We start from the raw sequence: 16,974 nt of genomic DNA, 5'->3' as shown, positions 1-16,974 counted from the left end.
ATAATCCGGTGTTCGAATCTGCATAATCTGGTATTCGTATCCACATCGAAAATAAAATGCAATATGATTACAATATAATATAATGATTATCCATCCGAATCTGACCTGTTTCACCCCTAATCTTATCTTAAATGGCGAACCAACGTGTGGTTAGATGGTTAGAGAGATAGTGATATCTCCGACCCACCAGGTTTCAAGTCCTGGTGTTCGCATTATTTCTGGATTTATTTCAGGATTTTCGGCGATGCGTTTTCAGCGGGAGGAGATGTTCCCGTCGACGACAAGGCGCCTACGCTGTTTTGGTAAATTTCAGTATGATATACCGGCTCAGTCTCTTGAAGGTGCTCACATGGGTAGGTGTGCGTGTGCGCGTTCATATGAGTAAGTGTATGCGCATATGTATGAGTGATTGCGTATGTACTGTATTTAAAAAAACTTATCTTATAAATGTAAATAAAAGGTGGAATTTACTATCTTTTTTCGGTTCTCATGTGTTCTGAACATTTCTATCCGGGGCAAGTTTTCAGCGCGAGTTAATTCATTCATCAATGCCCTCATCATCCAGGAACCAGGATTGATGGCGCGCAGAACACGAGATTAACACGACGGCGACGTGTCGCGCCACCGCAGACTCCCACTCCTACTCCCACCGCATCGCGCCTCCACCTCGCCGGAGTGGAGAGCCGTGAGCGATCGGAAACCGGGCCGAGGGACGGCCGGCACCATCGCGTGGCGGCGCAAGTGGCGAGAAAATCCGCCCACCTTTCCGCCGCGCTTTCCAACGCCACCACCACCACCCCCTCCACCCGCGCGGGCGGGCCACCACCGCACCACCACCACTAGGAGTTGTGTATCCACGCCCGCCCCGGCCTCGGCCTCCCCGCCGGCGCACCACGCTGCCACCCATCCCCATCCCTCCGCCCGAGCACGGAGAGACTGAGAGAGACCGGCACCAGCACCACTGTAGTAGGGGGAAGAGCGCGCGAGGGAATAAACAAGGGGCGCCACCGCACGGGCCGAGGCGAGGGATAGGGGGAAAAGTTGGGGGCGAGGAAAGCGGCGGATGCCGAGGCGCCGGTGCCGAGGCCGCCTCCCCGCCGGCACGGCGCGCTGAATCCCCCGCCGCCACCCGCCACCGCCCCCGCTCTCGATCCTTCCGTCTCCACCCCCAGTCCCCACCCACCTTCCCGTTTTAAGCGTGCGTGCGCCCTCACTCCCCTCCGCCTCCTTCGCTGCTGCGCTCTCAAGTCCCCATCCTCTTCTCAATCGCCGCACCGCGCCTCGGATCTGCGCGCCGGGGGAACCCGCCGGCCGAATCCATGGCGCGGCCGCTCGCCCTCGCCCTCGCGCTCCTCCTCGCCGTGTCAGGTATCCCCTCCCTCCCTGCCTCCCTCGTGTTGGTAGGATCGTTTCCCGTTCAATTACTCTGGCGAAATCACGACGCCCTGCTCTCTGATTTTCTCGCTGGTGGTGATGGTGGTCCTCCTGGTGTTGCAGTGACCGCGCTTCCGCTTGTCAGCTCCGCTGACGACCACGCGCGCTGCGAGGGGGCCGTCAAGGGCTGGGCGGACTCAGCCGGGGAGGGCGACAATGGCGGAGACAAACTGAACCTCAAGGATTTGCTCTTCTTCCTTCACATTCCCAGAACCGGTGGGCGTACCTACTTCCACTGGTAGGTTCTTCGCTGGGCCTTCGAACTGTTCGGTCCGTCCTCGTCTACGATTGTGTTGTACTGATAATCTGATACTAACTGTTGCCTGCCAGTTTCTTGAAGAAGCTGTATACCAATGCTCAGGAATGCCCCCGCTCCTATGATAAGCTGCGGTTCGACCCGAGGTGAGGGAGTTTTGTTCTCTGCTTCGCCGAGTTGTGTCTGTCATCTGGGTTTTATCTTCAAACTTCATGTTGACTAGCCAAACAGGAACAACAGCTCTGTTGTCTGTAAACAGTGATTAGAAAGTGCTCTGTTAATTTTTCAGATTTTCATCATGATGCCTGCAGTGCCTATGGTTCAGGATATTTTCATATATATTGGAATGACATTCTGGCGCTTACCTGGCTAAAATGTTATGTTACTTCATTCCGGCATGTTCATAAGCACTATAACTTGAAGTTGGTAATTGAGAAGTTGCATGGATTCTGACCCTTTGTACGTGTTATGCCAACAAATTGTGAGCCTGTGAGATAGTTAGTTAGTATAGATACAGTGTTCAGTTATAATGAAAATACGTGTTGCACAAGTATAGTTGCAATATTTTTATAGTTACTAATGGTATGTTTTTTGCCTTCATGTCAGCCATCCTGATTGCACGCTGGTTGTTAGCCATGATGACTATAGCTTAACTTCCAAGCTGCCAAGGGAGAGGACTTCCGTGGTCACAATACTACGAAATCCAGTTGATCGTGTGTTTAGCACGTATGAGTTCTCAGTGGAAGTTGCAGCCAGATTTCTTGTGCATCCAAACTTAACATCTGCCAAGACAATGACCAGTCGTGTGTTAACAAAATCACGTGCTGTAAGTACACTTGACATATGGCCTTGGAAATACTTGGTTCCATGGATGAGAGAAGATCTTTTCTCCAGGGTATGCTTACTTCCATCTTTTTATGAGAGAATGATTAGCAATATATATTGGATCTGATTATCAAGCCCTTTTTCTGTATATATTGGTAGTGTCTCCATATTCGAAACTTTGTTAGGATCAGCTCTTAGAGTTGTTAACAGGGAGGGTTTCAAGTGTGGTCCCTTATCCTTATGTTACACGGCACCTGGGTCGATCGGGGTATTAGTGTTGTGGCTTGAGCTTAACTATTAGTTATACATCAGTTGATGTGAATGGTTAGGAATGTGTCTTCAGATATATTTTGGAATTAGTTAACACATCGAGCTAATGTATGGTTTATCAATTGCATATGTTCTTGCAATAAGATAAGAGATTTTTTCATCTGTCAGAGAGATGCTAGAGGTAATGACAGCGTGCCAAGTAGCAAGAAGATTAATGCATACGATGTGGAAGACATGGTTATGCCATTGCACCAGTACATCAATGACCCTGTTGCCCATGAAATCATTCATAATGGAGCTACCTTTCAGGTATGCAAACTTCTGTGACATCATTGCTGTCTATGCCTTTACTTGCTTACTCTCTGTTGTATCTCATTGTGTACTGGAAACTGTAAATGCAATTGGCTTGACCCCAATATAATAGTCCTTATGCTTTGTAAGAAATTATGCAATCACTTGTTGTGCTCGTAAGTTGGCAGTTTGATCCATTAGGTCAAGTTTCTACATTTTTGGAAGGCGAAATAAAGCCTGTTATTAATTGTATATATCCCCACTATTTTCAGTCAATGTGTGATCATCGAGTTGTTGATTAAGGTGTACTCTAGACGAAATTTATTATTAAATGTATAAATGCCACAATTTTTGATAAATGTGTGACCATTGGCTAAGATGCACTACTCCTTTAAATGATTGTTGTCATTTGAAAGTAAAACAGAGAACCATGATGGACTTGGCCAATTAAACTTATGTACTTGCAGTTTTTTTTGCTCCGCAAAACATTATTTAATCCACTTTATTCATTTCTGCCAGCTGACTGATAGACCAAATAAGCATTTGATAAGGCTTAATTCCAAAGTGAAATGGCCAAATGTGTTGCATGTGCAACCACTCTTTACTAAACACCTGTGCTTTTTCAAAATGAAGTGGGAAAGAAACTTAGATTTTCTTTCTTTGCTCCTTTTTCGTGAATAACTTCAACATTCGGTCATTAAGTGGGCATTTTTTTCATTTCGATATCCCAGTGCCATATGCGGTGTGCCATTGTCCCCTGGGTCCTTGTATCACAGTCAGCTTAAAAAATCTGGCTGCTAATTTTATTTTCTTTCCCATGTTTCCTCGGCAGATCACTGGGCTAACAAATAATTCTTACTTCGATGGTGCACATGAGGTTCGACATTGTGTTAGAAAGCACCCTGATCTTGGTCGTTTTGTGCTTCAAGTTGCTAAGGTATGTACCAAAAATCAAACAGTTCAATTCATGAAAACTGTTTCCATTTGCACTCCATTGGCGAACGTGCAAGATCCACAATTCCATTCTTTGGCATTCAAACATCAGTGATCTGTGCATCGCGACTATAAGCTCTATGCTACTAACATTTAGTTAACCATATTACATTTCATTTCCTAAGCTAAGTTAGATTTATACTTCTTAAATTCTTCCTGCTGTAATGAGTATCGTTGTTTTCAATCACAGAACAGGCTGGACCGTATGCTGTACGTAGGACTTACAGAGGATCATGAGGAATCTGCAAGGTTGTTCGCTCATATGGTAGGAGCACAAGTGCTTTCACAATCTGGAGCGTTGAAGTTAGATGTTCAGGAAGATCAACCCAGTGGCACCGGTACGAAAACATGAAAGCTCGAACCTTTCTCCTTTATCACACACCTGCAGAAGTCGTGCTCATGTTATATAGTAGCTTCATAAACTGAAGAGTAGTAACCCCTCATTTCAGTTTCTGTTAAATCTGAAAGATAAGAGAACAATATGTTGGATCAGACTTCCATGAATTAAATAGCAACACATAATTACATTTTTCTTGTCACAATTCATAAAGCAAGGAGAATTAGATGTTGGTACATAACAAGACATGCGAGTTGCAAGAATGAGTCCTAAAACAACATGTCATTCAACAATGCTCGTCCAAATGGGAAGAAGGCTCTCGTGCAGCAGCATGTTAAGCCGTATTTTGTTTGAAGGAGTTCCTTCCTGAAACCTAAACTTTATTACCAGGAAGTTTTGTTGCATATTTAAACAATTTGGACAGGAAAACAGTATTTTGTTAAACCAGTAATTTTGTGAAATGACATAAATAGACAATAGTGTTGTCTCTGTTATTGTGTGGTGCTCCAGTTTTTTTGGATGTACTTGTGCAAAAGCAAAGAATCTAATATTTTATCTTTTTTTTTTCTCAGACTCTCACTCGTCCATGCTGGATCCAGAGGATGAAGAAACAAATGAACATATGGTAATAGGGTGGCTAAGATTTACAATTGAGTTGTTTGCATTGGGTAAGATGGTTTGGATATTTACAGTTGTACTTACTTTTTTTGTTTTCCTGATAGAATAGCACCCATGGCTGGAAAAATAATGAAGCTCTGAACACAACTGAGGATGATCATGGAAAAGGAAATGTAATACAACTACCCGAACTGTGCATTTATATTCACAGTTTCTTTATTGTTATCTTGCCATCTCTGACGTGGTGTTATTGTTGACGGCAGATGACTGTTGGTAAACTGATGGAAACTTATGAGGGTTGCATTGCAAAACTGCGGAAGTCCCAATCTAGCCGCCGCAGAATATCCCTAAAGAAGGTTGCAGAGGCAAATTTTACGAAAGCTGTGAGTATGGAAGGGGATGAAATGTCTGTGATTTGAATTTTTTATTCATTTTTCTTCTATGCTATTGGCACTGAAAATTATCATGACATACCTGAATCTTTTTTCCTTTGTGTCAGAACCCAGAAATAAGTATACATGAGAACCAGGAATATTAAAGGACGCAATTTATAATGTGCTTATTAAATGATGCCCTCTATGGTTTCCAAATTAAGTTGTTGTATCAGTTTAATTCTATGTCAGCGAACACATTGTTTTGTTTCTCAACTATTCCTGTATTCTCTATAAAGTTTGGTGAAAGTCTAAGATTACACTTTTTGTTTCCAGACAAGGCGTCATGTACCTGAGGCAATTCTGAATCAAATTATCTCACTGAACAGCCTTGACATGGAACTCTATGAGCATGCTAAGAAGATTTTTAAACAAGAACATCTTATGCTTAAAGGCCAGCATCCGATGGTGGTGCAGCAGAAACAATCAGCAGATCAAATAGTTCGGTCAAGCTCATATGAAGGCCAGCATCCCATGGTGGTGCAACACAAACAATTGACAGATCAAAAGGTTTGGTCAAGCTCATCTAATTATTCTTCCCTAAACGATATGTTGTCCCTTCAACCTTTCATACCCAAATTCAGGGACTCGGGACATCCTGTTTGGTAAAAGCATTACCAAACAATGTGTATATAATCTACCAAACAAAAGGAAGTATGCTCACATAAGTCACCATCATCGACGTGTATACATAGTATGAACAGTTATACTAAGCATAAGAATGATAGATCATCAAATCTTAATCTTGCCGGTGAATCCATTACGATCTTGGCCTTTTCTTATTTGATTTTAGAGCCTGTCTCATGTACAGTTTCTAGTTTTGTAACGCTATTAGGTGGTCTCATTTCTTATGTGCTTGTGGCCATATTTTTTTTCAGGACTGGATAGATGCGGTCTGCGAGTCCTGGAGTTGCTTTACCTGGTGGAAAGTGGCCTCATTTGGTCTTGGAATTGCCGTCACCACTGTTTTTGTTGTGTTTGTTGTAACAGGTAGAAGAACATTAAAACTTAAGGTTTGATAGATGAGGAGGATACAGCCCCTAGATTTTTCATGTACAGCTGATGTTGCCCAGGGATTTGCATTGCTACTCTTTGGGGCAAAGATGTTAACATGTGCTTTGACGGTGTCCGGGTACTGCGAGTGAAATCTTCCCACTCGTGGCGGCATGGTCTTTTTCCCTACACAAATTTGTTAAAGATGCATGGATGAAACAGTTGCAACTAACTAGCAGAAGCCGGTCCTTCCCGGTGAAAACAGGTTAAACAGAAGTGTGAAGCATAATCAGAAAGTGAAGATGGATCGAACAGTAGTGCACTGCACTGCAGCCCTCTTCACATGACACACTAGAATGATCATGGGTGGATACATATTGTCGGAGCGCAGAGCTTGCTTGCAGCCACTTCATTTCTACCCCAGCCTCTGTAGCAGCTTAACCGTCCACACTATGTCCCTTTGCCAGCCGACTTGCCGTCAATGGCACGTCACTGCGGTCTGATCCTTCTTCCATCTTGACGGGATGGTTGGTGTCGGTTCATGCTCGGCTTTGACTGTGCAAGTCACCCTAGCTCGCCTGGGCCTGGCTGAGGGTGTATGGTCATGGCACCTGTTCAACACTTTTTCTTTTGAAAGGAGTTCAACACTTGTTTAGCGACAGGCTAAGAGCATCTCCAATAGATGGTCCATATGTAAAAATACCTAACTTTTGGATCGTCTGGGGCAAAAAACGCTGCTCCAACAGACGGTCCATATGCAAAAAAATTTGCACCGCGGCCTCCTCGTGATGTAAAATACAACACCTCGCAGTGCAAATTTATATCATGAGGTGCATCTGGTCCAAAACCAGCTGCCTCCCGCGAACGCCCAACCGTCACTTCATTTCCTTTCCCGCCCGCGCCCGTCCGCCTGCCCGAAGAACAGCCGGTCGGAATCTGCCGCCGCGACCGCCCAAAACCTCGCCGTCGGCGCCGCCACCACCCCACATCCCCACCGCCGTTGCCTCCCTCGCCGGTAGCCACCTCGCAGCCGCCCGGACGCCGCCGAATCGGGAGGCAGCAGACGCAAGATTCGGCGCCTTCGGCGGTCCGGCTGCCGCGGTAGGCCTCCGCCGGGTCTTAGGCTGCCGCCGACCTCCTACCGTCGGCCGTGAGCCTGTCCACGGCCGTTGCGCCGGCCGCACGACCGCCGCACCAATCCCTCCGCCCGGCTGTCGAACTATTCTTCGCCGCCCGCCGAGCTCCTCTTGGCCGGCCTCCAAGCTCATTTCTTATCACCGCTGCCGTCCGGAGCCGATCGCAGCTGTCCGCAGCCGTCAGCAGCAGCCAATCCAACCGGCGGCCTTCTTCTTCCACCGCGCGCACAAGGTGTTCGACGGAATTCCCCAAGGTAAAAAAATGACGAAACTTGATGATTTAACTTAGGATTGGATAGTATGTTTGACGGTGGTTGTGTGCATTGTAGATGAGCTCGGTTGACTCCTCTTTCGTGGATGATTCATCGTCGGACGAGGAATTTGATTTGCATGAAGAAGAGGAGATTGCTATGCTAGTGGCCATGCACAAGAGGAAGAAACCGAAGCACGGTGGTTCCATTTATGGTCGTGCGTTCATTCGGAGAGAACGGATTGATGCGCACAAACGGTTGGTGAGCAACTACTTTGCATCATCACCTATTTTTTCGGAGAATTACTTTCGACGCCGTTTCAGAATGTCGAAAGACTTGTTCTTCCGCATTTGCAATGAAGTGAAGCAGCATAATCCAGTCTTCGAGCAGAGAAGGAACTGTGCCGGGTTGCTTGGCCATAGCATTGAGCAGAAGGTCACTGCCGCTTTGCGCATGATGGCATATGGTGCTCCGGCAAATTACATTGATGACAACTTGGCGATGGCAGAGAGCACTTCTATCTTCTATGTCAAGCAATTTGCAATAACTATGGTAGAAGTGTTCGGTCCACAGTACTTGAGAGCACCCAATGCTCAGGACACTCAGAGGCTTTTGGAGATGAACAAAGCTCGAGGTTTCCAGGTATGCTCGGGTCTGTGGATTGCATGCATTGCAAATGGAAGAATTGCCCAAAAGCATGGCATGGACAATTCAAGGGTCATGGGAAGGATGCCACTATCATTCTTCAGGCAGTTGCTGATCATGAAACATGGATTTGGCATGCATATTTTGGTATGCCCGGTTCCTGCAACGACATCAACATGCTCGACCGGTCACCTCTCTTTGCCAACTTAGCAAATGAAGAAGCACCACCGGTGACCTTCGAAGCAAATGGCCGCACCTATAACTATGGGTACTATCTTGCAGATGGGATCTACCCAAGGTGGAGTACATTCGTCAAGCCGGTTGTAAAACCTGAAGGTAAGAAAGAACTTGTCTTCCATAATGCACAAGCGGCGGCTAGAAAAGATGTTGAGAGGGCATTTGGGATTTTGCAATCCCAATTTGCTATTGTGTGAGGACCATCTAGATTTTGGGATCAAAAGATCCTTTGGTACATCATGACCGCTTGCGTGATCATGCATAACATGATCATTGAGAACGAGCGTGAAAAAAATTTAGATTACAACTTCTATCAGTTGATGAGCATTCGTGTTAACCCCATGCGCAAAGAGGAGCGCATCAGACGTTTCATGAAGGTGTACAGCGAGATTAGAGACACCGATGTGCATGACCAACTCCAGAAAGATTTGATGGAAGAGCATTGGAAATGGCATGGCGAAAGATCCGCATAGATTCATTATTTGTTTGTTCAAAACTATGTTGTATTGTGCAAAACTATGTTGTATTTGTGTTGCATTTCATCTCCTGGATCTGAAGAACTATGTAATAATTTGATATTGTGGACATGATTTTTTTTATGTTGTTTTAAAACATGTTTTATGCAATATGTGCGGCTGTACAGTGGCTGGACAGCGGCTGAACAACAGCCGCGCGGCTGCTAGCCGGTTTTGGACCATGAATTTGGACCATCTATTGGAGTTGCTCTTTTGAACCATGAATTTGGACCATCTGTTGGAGTTGACCTTTTTTTGGATCTCCAAAACGCACTTTTTGGCGGTCCAAATTTTACATCTCCGGTTTTGAACCGTCAAAATTTGGACCATCTATTGAAGATGCTCTAAGTGACGGGACACGGTGCTCAAGAGGTGGTACCTTACACAGCTACCCCGTCTCCATCCTCGATCAAGACCGAGGACACGAATATGGGACCGAACTTATAATTCGATCAAGACCGAGGACACGAATATGGGACCGAACTTATAATTCGGCTGTAAAGCCTGTCAGGGAGAAGCTTTTTTTTGAACCGGGCAGCCCCTTTTCATTACTTTAACATAACGGAAATACAACTGTTCGAACTGAAACTACCAAGGAAAAGTCAGGGAGAAGCTGAGATACATAACCGTGAAAATTTATTCTATATTGCCATGATGATCCCAAAATAGACTTCAGCCAACAATGATGGTGCGCTAGTGCTACGGTACTCCCACGTTTCTTGGTCACACACACATGAACTCACGTTGCAAGAACGCAATAGGTAGCGGCAAGCAGAACTGCAGAAGTAAAAGAAAGAAAAAACAGAGGAAGACAGCCGCAGCAAGCTACTCAGCCTTTTTTTGAGGGGAGCAAGCTACTCAGCCTAGCTCAAGACAACGACGACGGAAGAGAAGGTCCGCAAGACCAGCCGAAGACGCACAAAAGTAGTTCCCCACGTCTCTCGGTCCTATGAGTCGCCATTTGGCTCCCATCCAAAGGCCAGGTGAGGTCTGAGCCATGTCAATCAACTTGCTTTGCCTCTCATACGTTTCTTCCACTTTGCAAGAACCACAGGTTCCGTGGTAGTATCATGCTTGATCTGTGATACTCGGTCCGCATTTTATAACACAAGTTCACTGGATGCAGATGCACACCGTGGTCTTATTTATTTGTATAATGCTACAATCTCTCACTAAATGAAGGCTATTGATTGTTTATCGTGTCCATGGTCAGGGAGCATGTGGTAGTGGTACCCATCTACGGCCTCTTTTACTTCCGAGTTTTGATGCTAGTCCTTGTGAAGATCGATATAGTGCAAGGGACAATGGTTATTATGATCTTATAAATCTAGGCTGTTAGTGCATCTGATAACTTAGATTCCAAATGAAATACTGTTCAGTAGGGAGCTTAATTATCCAGAAGAAACAATGCTGATTTTTTACACACAAGGGTACAATATATAAAGTCTACAAGATTTCAAAATACATCTATGATATCTAAACTTGGCTTTGGTGTTCAGTTTGGCCATTTTATTCACGAAACCTCAAAATACGATCATTATGATTGCCGAAATGACTCAGTCTACAATCACCAGTACCAAATCGAGTGTATTATGCCGATGTGTGATACAGAGACAAGATTTCACCGAGTTCACCGTGCCAGCGAGGTGTGCAGACGTGGCTCAGGGATTGTACATGATGCAACTTCACAGTTAGACCACCCCGCAAAAAAACTTCACAATTAGACCCCTGTGCCCTGGGTGACATTTTGCATTAGATTATTCTGAGTGATAGTGTGTGTGGGTGCGGAGGGGGTATCTATATGATGGGTTTGTCACCAGTGCGCTTCTCCCACCAAGACAACGGTGAGAGGACTTCGATCGGGGTGGCGCATGTACACATAAGACCATGGTGTTACATAAGTTTCAACTACTCGAGGACCCGAAAGGATTATATCAGGGAGAACATGGAAGATCTTAACACATTTTCATGAGAAATCCATTGTATACATTCTTTGCCCCTTGGAAACATGTAATGATTATGTAGTGGGTGAAGGCATACTCATCAAACATGTAACATCAAGGACACAATTGATGTTCTCTTCCGCTGACAAAGTGCTTATGTCTTCAAGAATGATTTTCAACTCACAGGTAGTATCCATAATCCACATGTCCAATAATGTGTAATGATTGTGAAGAGGGTGAAGACATACTCATGAGCATGTAACATGAAAGGCACAACTGATGTTCTCCCGTGTTGACAAAGAGCATATGTCATCAAGAATCACAACATATGTTTAAATCACAAGTAGTATCCAGAATCCAAATGTTCAATGATGAGGAAACGGACCTTAGAGATGGGAAACTGAAGTTAGATTAATTGTAACACACTCTTTATCTTCAGCCACTTAACGCAATATGAAATGAGCACATACAACCAATGTTGAGGATATTGCTTATCGTTAGCGTCTCGGTTAGCTAGGGATTAGAGATTAATCGAAAATCGACCAATTAATCAATTTTATCGGTCGACTATTAACCAGCCAGTGTTTGCAAATCCTAGGTTCCCGGCACTAAAATATGTTATATTCGACACCAAAACAATATTGGACAGAAGTGTTACCTTGATTCCTAGCCTTTGAATCCTCTTATAATGACAAACAAAATAGAACAATAGTACATATTGCAAAACAAGGTCCACAAAACACAAATAAACAAAGTTTTTGCAAACATAATGTTAGGAATAGGCCTGATTTATCGGTAGATTCCTAATAAATTGCTTGTCAGAGTGATAAATCGGCCCAAACGATAAACGGTGAAGATAAGGCATAATCTTATCGGTCACCCCCTGAGTAGCGATAAATCAGACATAAATCGATGAATCGGAAGATTTCTTGAACAATGCATACAATTGAGCTACGCCAAGAAGGGATATCTAGATATAAGAACAATAAAGCCCAAAAGATATCATTCCCTAAAAAAACACAAAGGATGTTGTCATCAACTATGTAGGTCCTTGCTCACAGAAATTTTTTTGGGGTGAAACTGCTTATATATTACTCCTTCCATCCCGATTTACTTGTCATAAAAATGGAGACGTATTGTTAGTTCTAGATACACCCATTTCTATCCATTTCCATGACAAGTAATTTGGGACAGAGGGAGTACAAATTACAGGGGCATTCTAGGTCGTTAGGAGAATTATCCCCTCCAAGATGACATGGTAACCTTACCACTAGGTTGGTATTGTATGAGTTGAATCCTATGTAGGTTAACATAACATGTTTGTTTCTCCAATATTCCCTTTCTCTATGGAAAGTTTGGCAAAATATAAAGATTACACTTTCTGTTTCTAGGCACGACATCATGTACATGGGGCCATTCTAATTTTTATATATAATTGAATAACCTTGACATAAAACTATATGAGCATGCTGAGCATCTTATGCTAAATGACAACATGTTGTGGTAGTGAAATATGAACAACTATCAAATCAAAAGCTTTGGTTAAGCTAATAAATTCATTTAAAAAATCTCAAGAGCGAAGCAACTCAGCATGACTAAAAAGTCAACGGCAAAACAAAAGGCTATGAATATGACCATGCAAACAAGCAGTTCCCCGTCTCTCAGTCCCACAAGTTACTATTTGGATTGGCCCAATTATCAGATCGGAACCATGCCAACCAATTATGTTTCTCTCTCTCTCTCTCTCTCTCTCTCTCTCCCCATGTTACAAGAAAGGAAATGTGATAGTACCATGTTTATGTTTTGCTATTCTGTTCACCTTTCATAATATAGTTTGGCAAGGTACAAATGCATGGAAGTATTTCCAGAATTTCTTTACACTACAATCTTCCATTAAATGAAGGCTATTAATTATCATTTTTTTATGTTCATCGTGGCCATGAAAGAGGGAGCATGTTATTCCTATCCATGATCACTTTTATTTCCTCATGTGAACTTTTGGTGCTCGTCTTTATGAAGCTTCGATTCCAGGAAATAAGGTTATCACCTATCGGGTCATATAAAGTGTAGTCTGGTAGTACATTTAAAAACTTGTGTTGCAGATAGTGTACTATTCTACTGTGATCTTATTCCAATCATGATGAAGTAAACATAAGTGTACAAATCAAAACTCACAAAGTCAAATTGTTCTGCATGCATGCAAACGGAAATATCACATTCACTTTGATAACTTGTAACAATGGTTGGCTCATGATACGTCTCCAACGTATCTATAATTTTTGATTGTTCCATGCTATTATATTATCTGTTTTGGATGTTTAATGGGCTTTAATATGCACTTTTATATTATTTTTGGATCCTATTAACCGAAGGCCCAGTGCAAATTGCTGTTTTTTTTGCCTATTTCAGTGTTTCGCAGAAAAGGAATATCAAACAGAATCCAAACGGAATGAAACCTTCGCGCGGATCATTTTTGGAACAAACGCAATCCAGGAGATTTGGAGTGGACGTCAAGGAAGCAGCGAGTAAGCCACGAGGCAGGGAAGCGCGCCCCACCCTCGTGGGCCCCTCGCAGCTCCACCGACCTACTTCTTTCACCTATATATACTCTTATACCCTGAAAACATCCAGGAGCACGATGAAACCCTATTTCCACTGCCGCAACCTTCTGTACCCATGAGATCCCATCTTGGGGCCTTTTTCGGCGCTCTGCCGGAGGGGGAATCGATCATGGAGGGCTTCTACATCAACACCATAGCCTCTCCGATGATGTGTGAGTAGTTTACCACAGACCTTCGGGTCCATAGTTATTAGCTAGATGGCTTCTTCTCTCTCTTTGGATCTCAATACAAAGTTCTCCTCGATCTTCTTGGAGATCTATTTGATGTAATACTTTTTGCGGTGTGTTTGTCGAGATCCGATGAATTGTGGGTTTATGATCAAGATTATCTATGAATAATATTTGGTTCTTCTCTGAATTCTTATATGCATGATTTGATATCTTTGCACGTCTCTTCGAATTATCAGTTTGGTTTGGCCTACTAGATTGATCTTTCTTGCAATGGGATAAGTGCTTAGCTTTGGGTTCAATCTTGCGGTGTCCTTTCCCAGTGACAGCAGGGGCAGCAAGGCACGTATTGTATTGTTGCCATCGAGGATAAAAAGATGGGGTTCATATTGCTTGAGTTTATCCCTCTACATCATGTCATCTTGCCTAATGCGTTACTCTATTCTTATGAACTTAATACTCTAGATGCTTGCTGGATAGCGGTCGATGTGTGGAGTAATAGTAGTAGATGCAGAATCGTTTTGGTCTACTTGACACGGACGTGATGCCTATGTTCATGATCATGCCTAGATATTCTCATAACTATGCGCTTTTTTATCAAATTCTCGGTAGTAATTTGTTCACGCACCGTAAAATATGCCATCTTGAGAGAAGCCACTAGTGAAACTTATGGCCCCCGGGTCTATTTTACATCATATTAGTTTCCCGTCAACGTGCTATTTCTGTCGCCGTTTATTTTGCAATCTTTACTTTTCAATCTATACAACAAAAATACCAAAAATATTTATCTTATTATCTTTATCAGATCTCACTTTTGCAAGTGGCCGTGAAGAGATTGACAACCCCTTTATCGCGTTGGTTGCAAGGTTCTTAATTGTTTGTGCATGTACTAGGGATTTGCGTGTAGTCTCCTACTGGATTGATACCTTGGTTCTCAAAAACTGAGGGAAATACTTACGTTACTTTGCTGCATCACCCTTTCCTCTTCAAGGGAAAACCAACGCATGCTCAAGAGGTAGCAGCTCACATAATATATTTTCTAATTTGATAGAGCGGGTAGGATATACCAAACTCTCCGATGAAACATAGATAAAGAGCAACCATGACATGCCGATGTGCCGCCTGATAAACAAGTTGAAGTGAATTAAAATATGAGGTTTTGGTGAACATCAAAACTAGGTTCAAACTGCAATATTGCGTGGGTTCTTCTTGTGTAAAGTTCCAACATCGAAACCCACATGATACTAACTGCAACTATGATAAAAAAATGTAGCCCAAACTGCAATTTTTTCCTTTATTCCTTCAGCTCCTCCACCATTCGACGAGGTTTGCCCATTATTTTCAGAGGATGTAAAACAAAAATTAGCGTCCTCTGGGCATTTGAGAGCAAAACCATAAACTCACCACAAAATGGTATAGCACGACAAACTAGAAAGATGCAAGAGCCAATGGGCTTAGCGAAACTGTTGGACTGAGAGCCTTCTATATGTAGTTTTACACGAATGACATGGCGAGGGGAGAATGTTCATTGAAGGTCACAAATTCAAGGAACTTATTTGTGTGTTCCGGATGTCTCTCAATCCCGCAATTTAAGTTGCTACCCCCCCCCCCCCACACACATCAAAACTAAGGTCTGGAACATACAATTCTTCTATATTCCCATTTTCCACTCTTCCGATTTACACAAACTATTATATATTATGTTTCCTCTATGCCACTCGATCGACCCTTTATAACATAGTGGTTGGTTGCATATTTTTAAAACATTATTGTCCACCAATGAAAGTATATGTATTAATTATCTATCATGTGTCCTTGGACAAGGAGGGTATGATTCCTATTGAGGATCACATTTCTTGTACTCGGGTAGGTGTGAAGTTCACGCATGCTACCTTTTATGGAACTTTAGTGCGAGAAACTATATTTATTACTCACTCATAAGAACTACTAATGACTTTGATATAAATAAAAAATAAACCAATAAAAATAACCTACCCTACTCTTTTCTCGAAAATACCGTGCACATATGCGCCCAACATAGTTTGAAGACTTATGAATGCTGGAAAGCCACGTGGATGCTTTCAGTTTAGACACAAATACATAAATAAATTATTGTGAAACGATGAAATGATTATATAGTACTACGGAGCAAACTACGCACATACGTGGATCCTACTAGCATAAAGGCCTATGGTGGGATAAACGTGATCTATTGTGACCCCCATAAGAGAACATAGTCCAAAGAAAAAAAAATTACCCTCCTTCATGCGCCTTCTCTATTTTATAGTATAGTCAATAGTAACTTTGTAGGACATGGAACACTAGCGAGCAGAGCTACAAGACTGCAATGCGACCTTCCTCCCATCATACACTAGGCTACATGGTTGGAGCAAAGCTGCGAGGGCCACTTGATTTCTACTCAGTACATCAACTTTAACCATACTATATATTACTTGATAATATGATCATTTGTTGCGCACACTCACACACACACACACACACACACACACACACACTATATACACACACACACACACACACACACACACACACACACTATATGGCAGTGTTGTTGATTGGTCCTAGGGTATTGCCTCTAAGGATTTATGGTAATGTACATGTGGATATATACAAAGGGAGAGGGGAAAATTATAAATGATCTAACCAAGTCTGCGTCACTCCTGTAAGACTAGGCTTGGCCTTCTTCATGATCATCGAGAAATTCTCCTTGAAGACAAAGAGACACGGATCCATCATCCATGTCTCTAATGTGATCGTCAAAGATCATTTTGTTCCAATGCTTGCTCGAGTGTAGTGGACTGGCGGTAAACATTGTACTTTTTGTGAAAATATGAAAGTATCAAACATTTTCTCTTCGAGGGTTCCGTGGCCAAACTGATGTGGGCTGTTTTGCAATTTTCTTGTATTTTCAAATTTGTGTTGACTAGTGTCCAATATCTATTAAGATCTTGGTTTCCTATTTTTGGCAAAGATAAGAAATGTCAGTGCTT

The 16,974-nt window shown here is 43.0% G+C and overlaps 2 protein-coding genes across 2 annotated transcripts; both read left to right on the top strand.

Moving 5' to 3' along the window:
• Positions 1-525: 525 nt before the first annotated feature.
• Positions 526-6,643, top strand: LOC109765635 (protein-tyrosine sulfotransferase). Its single transcript, XM_020324420.4, has 12 exons — positions 526-1,368; positions 1,498-1,672; positions 1,765-1,836; positions 2,297-2,585; positions 2,954-3,094; positions 3,909-4,013; positions 4,260-4,407; positions 4,979-5,031; positions 5,129-5,197; positions 5,288-5,407; positions 5,732-5,965; positions 6,334-6,643. Exons 1-12 carry the CDS (start codon positions 1,320-1,322, stop codon positions 6,472-6,474), a joined length of 1,596 nt encoding a protein of 531 aa, XP_020180009.1. The 5' UTR covers positions 526-1,319; the 3' UTR covers positions 6,475-6,643.
• A 1,516-nt stretch (positions 6,644-8,159) lies between these two features.
• Positions 8,160-9,190, top strand: LOC141026847 (uncharacterized). The gene is made up of 3 exons (XM_073503706.1): positions 8,160-8,477; positions 8,585-8,816; positions 9,018-9,190. The coding sequence occupies exons 1-3, from the start codon at positions 8,160-8,162 to the stop codon at positions 9,188-9,190; spliced, it is 723 nt and encodes a 240-aa protein (XP_073359807.1).
• Positions 9,191-16,974: the final 7,784 nt, after the last annotated feature.

Source organism: Aegilops tauschii, chromosome 7, assembly GCF_002575655.3.
Source record: "Aegilops tauschii subsp. strangulata cultivar AL8/78 chromosome 7, Aet v6.0, whole genome shotgun sequence".
NCBI classification, from domain to species: domain Eukaryota; kingdom Viridiplantae; phylum Streptophyta; class Magnoliopsida; order Poales; family Poaceae; genus Aegilops; species Aegilops tauschii.
Note: the sequence above shows the minus strand (reverse complement) of the source record. Positions and strands in the feature narration are given on the sequence as shown.

What these genes read in the sequence shown, in the direction of transcription:
- LOC109765635 (XM_020324420.4), top strand. Translation starts at nt 1,320, where the DNA reads ATGGCGCGGCCGCTCGCCCTCGCCCTCGCGCTCCTCCTCGCCGTGTCA. An exon ending in GAGAAGATCTTTTCTCCAGG is followed by an intron (nt 2,586 to 2,953) that starts GTATGCTTACTT and finishes TTCATCTGTCAG; the next exon opens with AGAGATGCTAGAGGTAATGA. An exon ending in ATGATCATGGAAAAGGAAAT is followed by an intron (nt 5,198 to 5,287) that starts GTAATACAACTA and finishes TGTTGACGGCAG; the next exon opens with ATGACTGTTGGTAAACTGAT.
- LOC141026847 (XM_073503706.1), top strand. Translation starts at nt 8,160, where the DNA reads ATGTCGAAAGACTTGTTCTTCCGCATTTGCAATGAAGTGAAGCAGCAT. An exon ending in ACAAAGCTCGAGGTTTCCAG is followed by an intron (nt 8,478 to 8,584) that starts GTATGCTCGGGT and finishes ATCATTCTTCAG; the next exon opens with GCAGTTGCTGATCATGAAAC. An exon ending in GCCGGTTGTAAAACCTGAAG is followed by an intron (nt 8,817 to 9,017) that starts GTAAGAAAGAAC and finishes AAAAAAATTTAG; the next exon opens with ATTACAACTTCTATCAGTTG.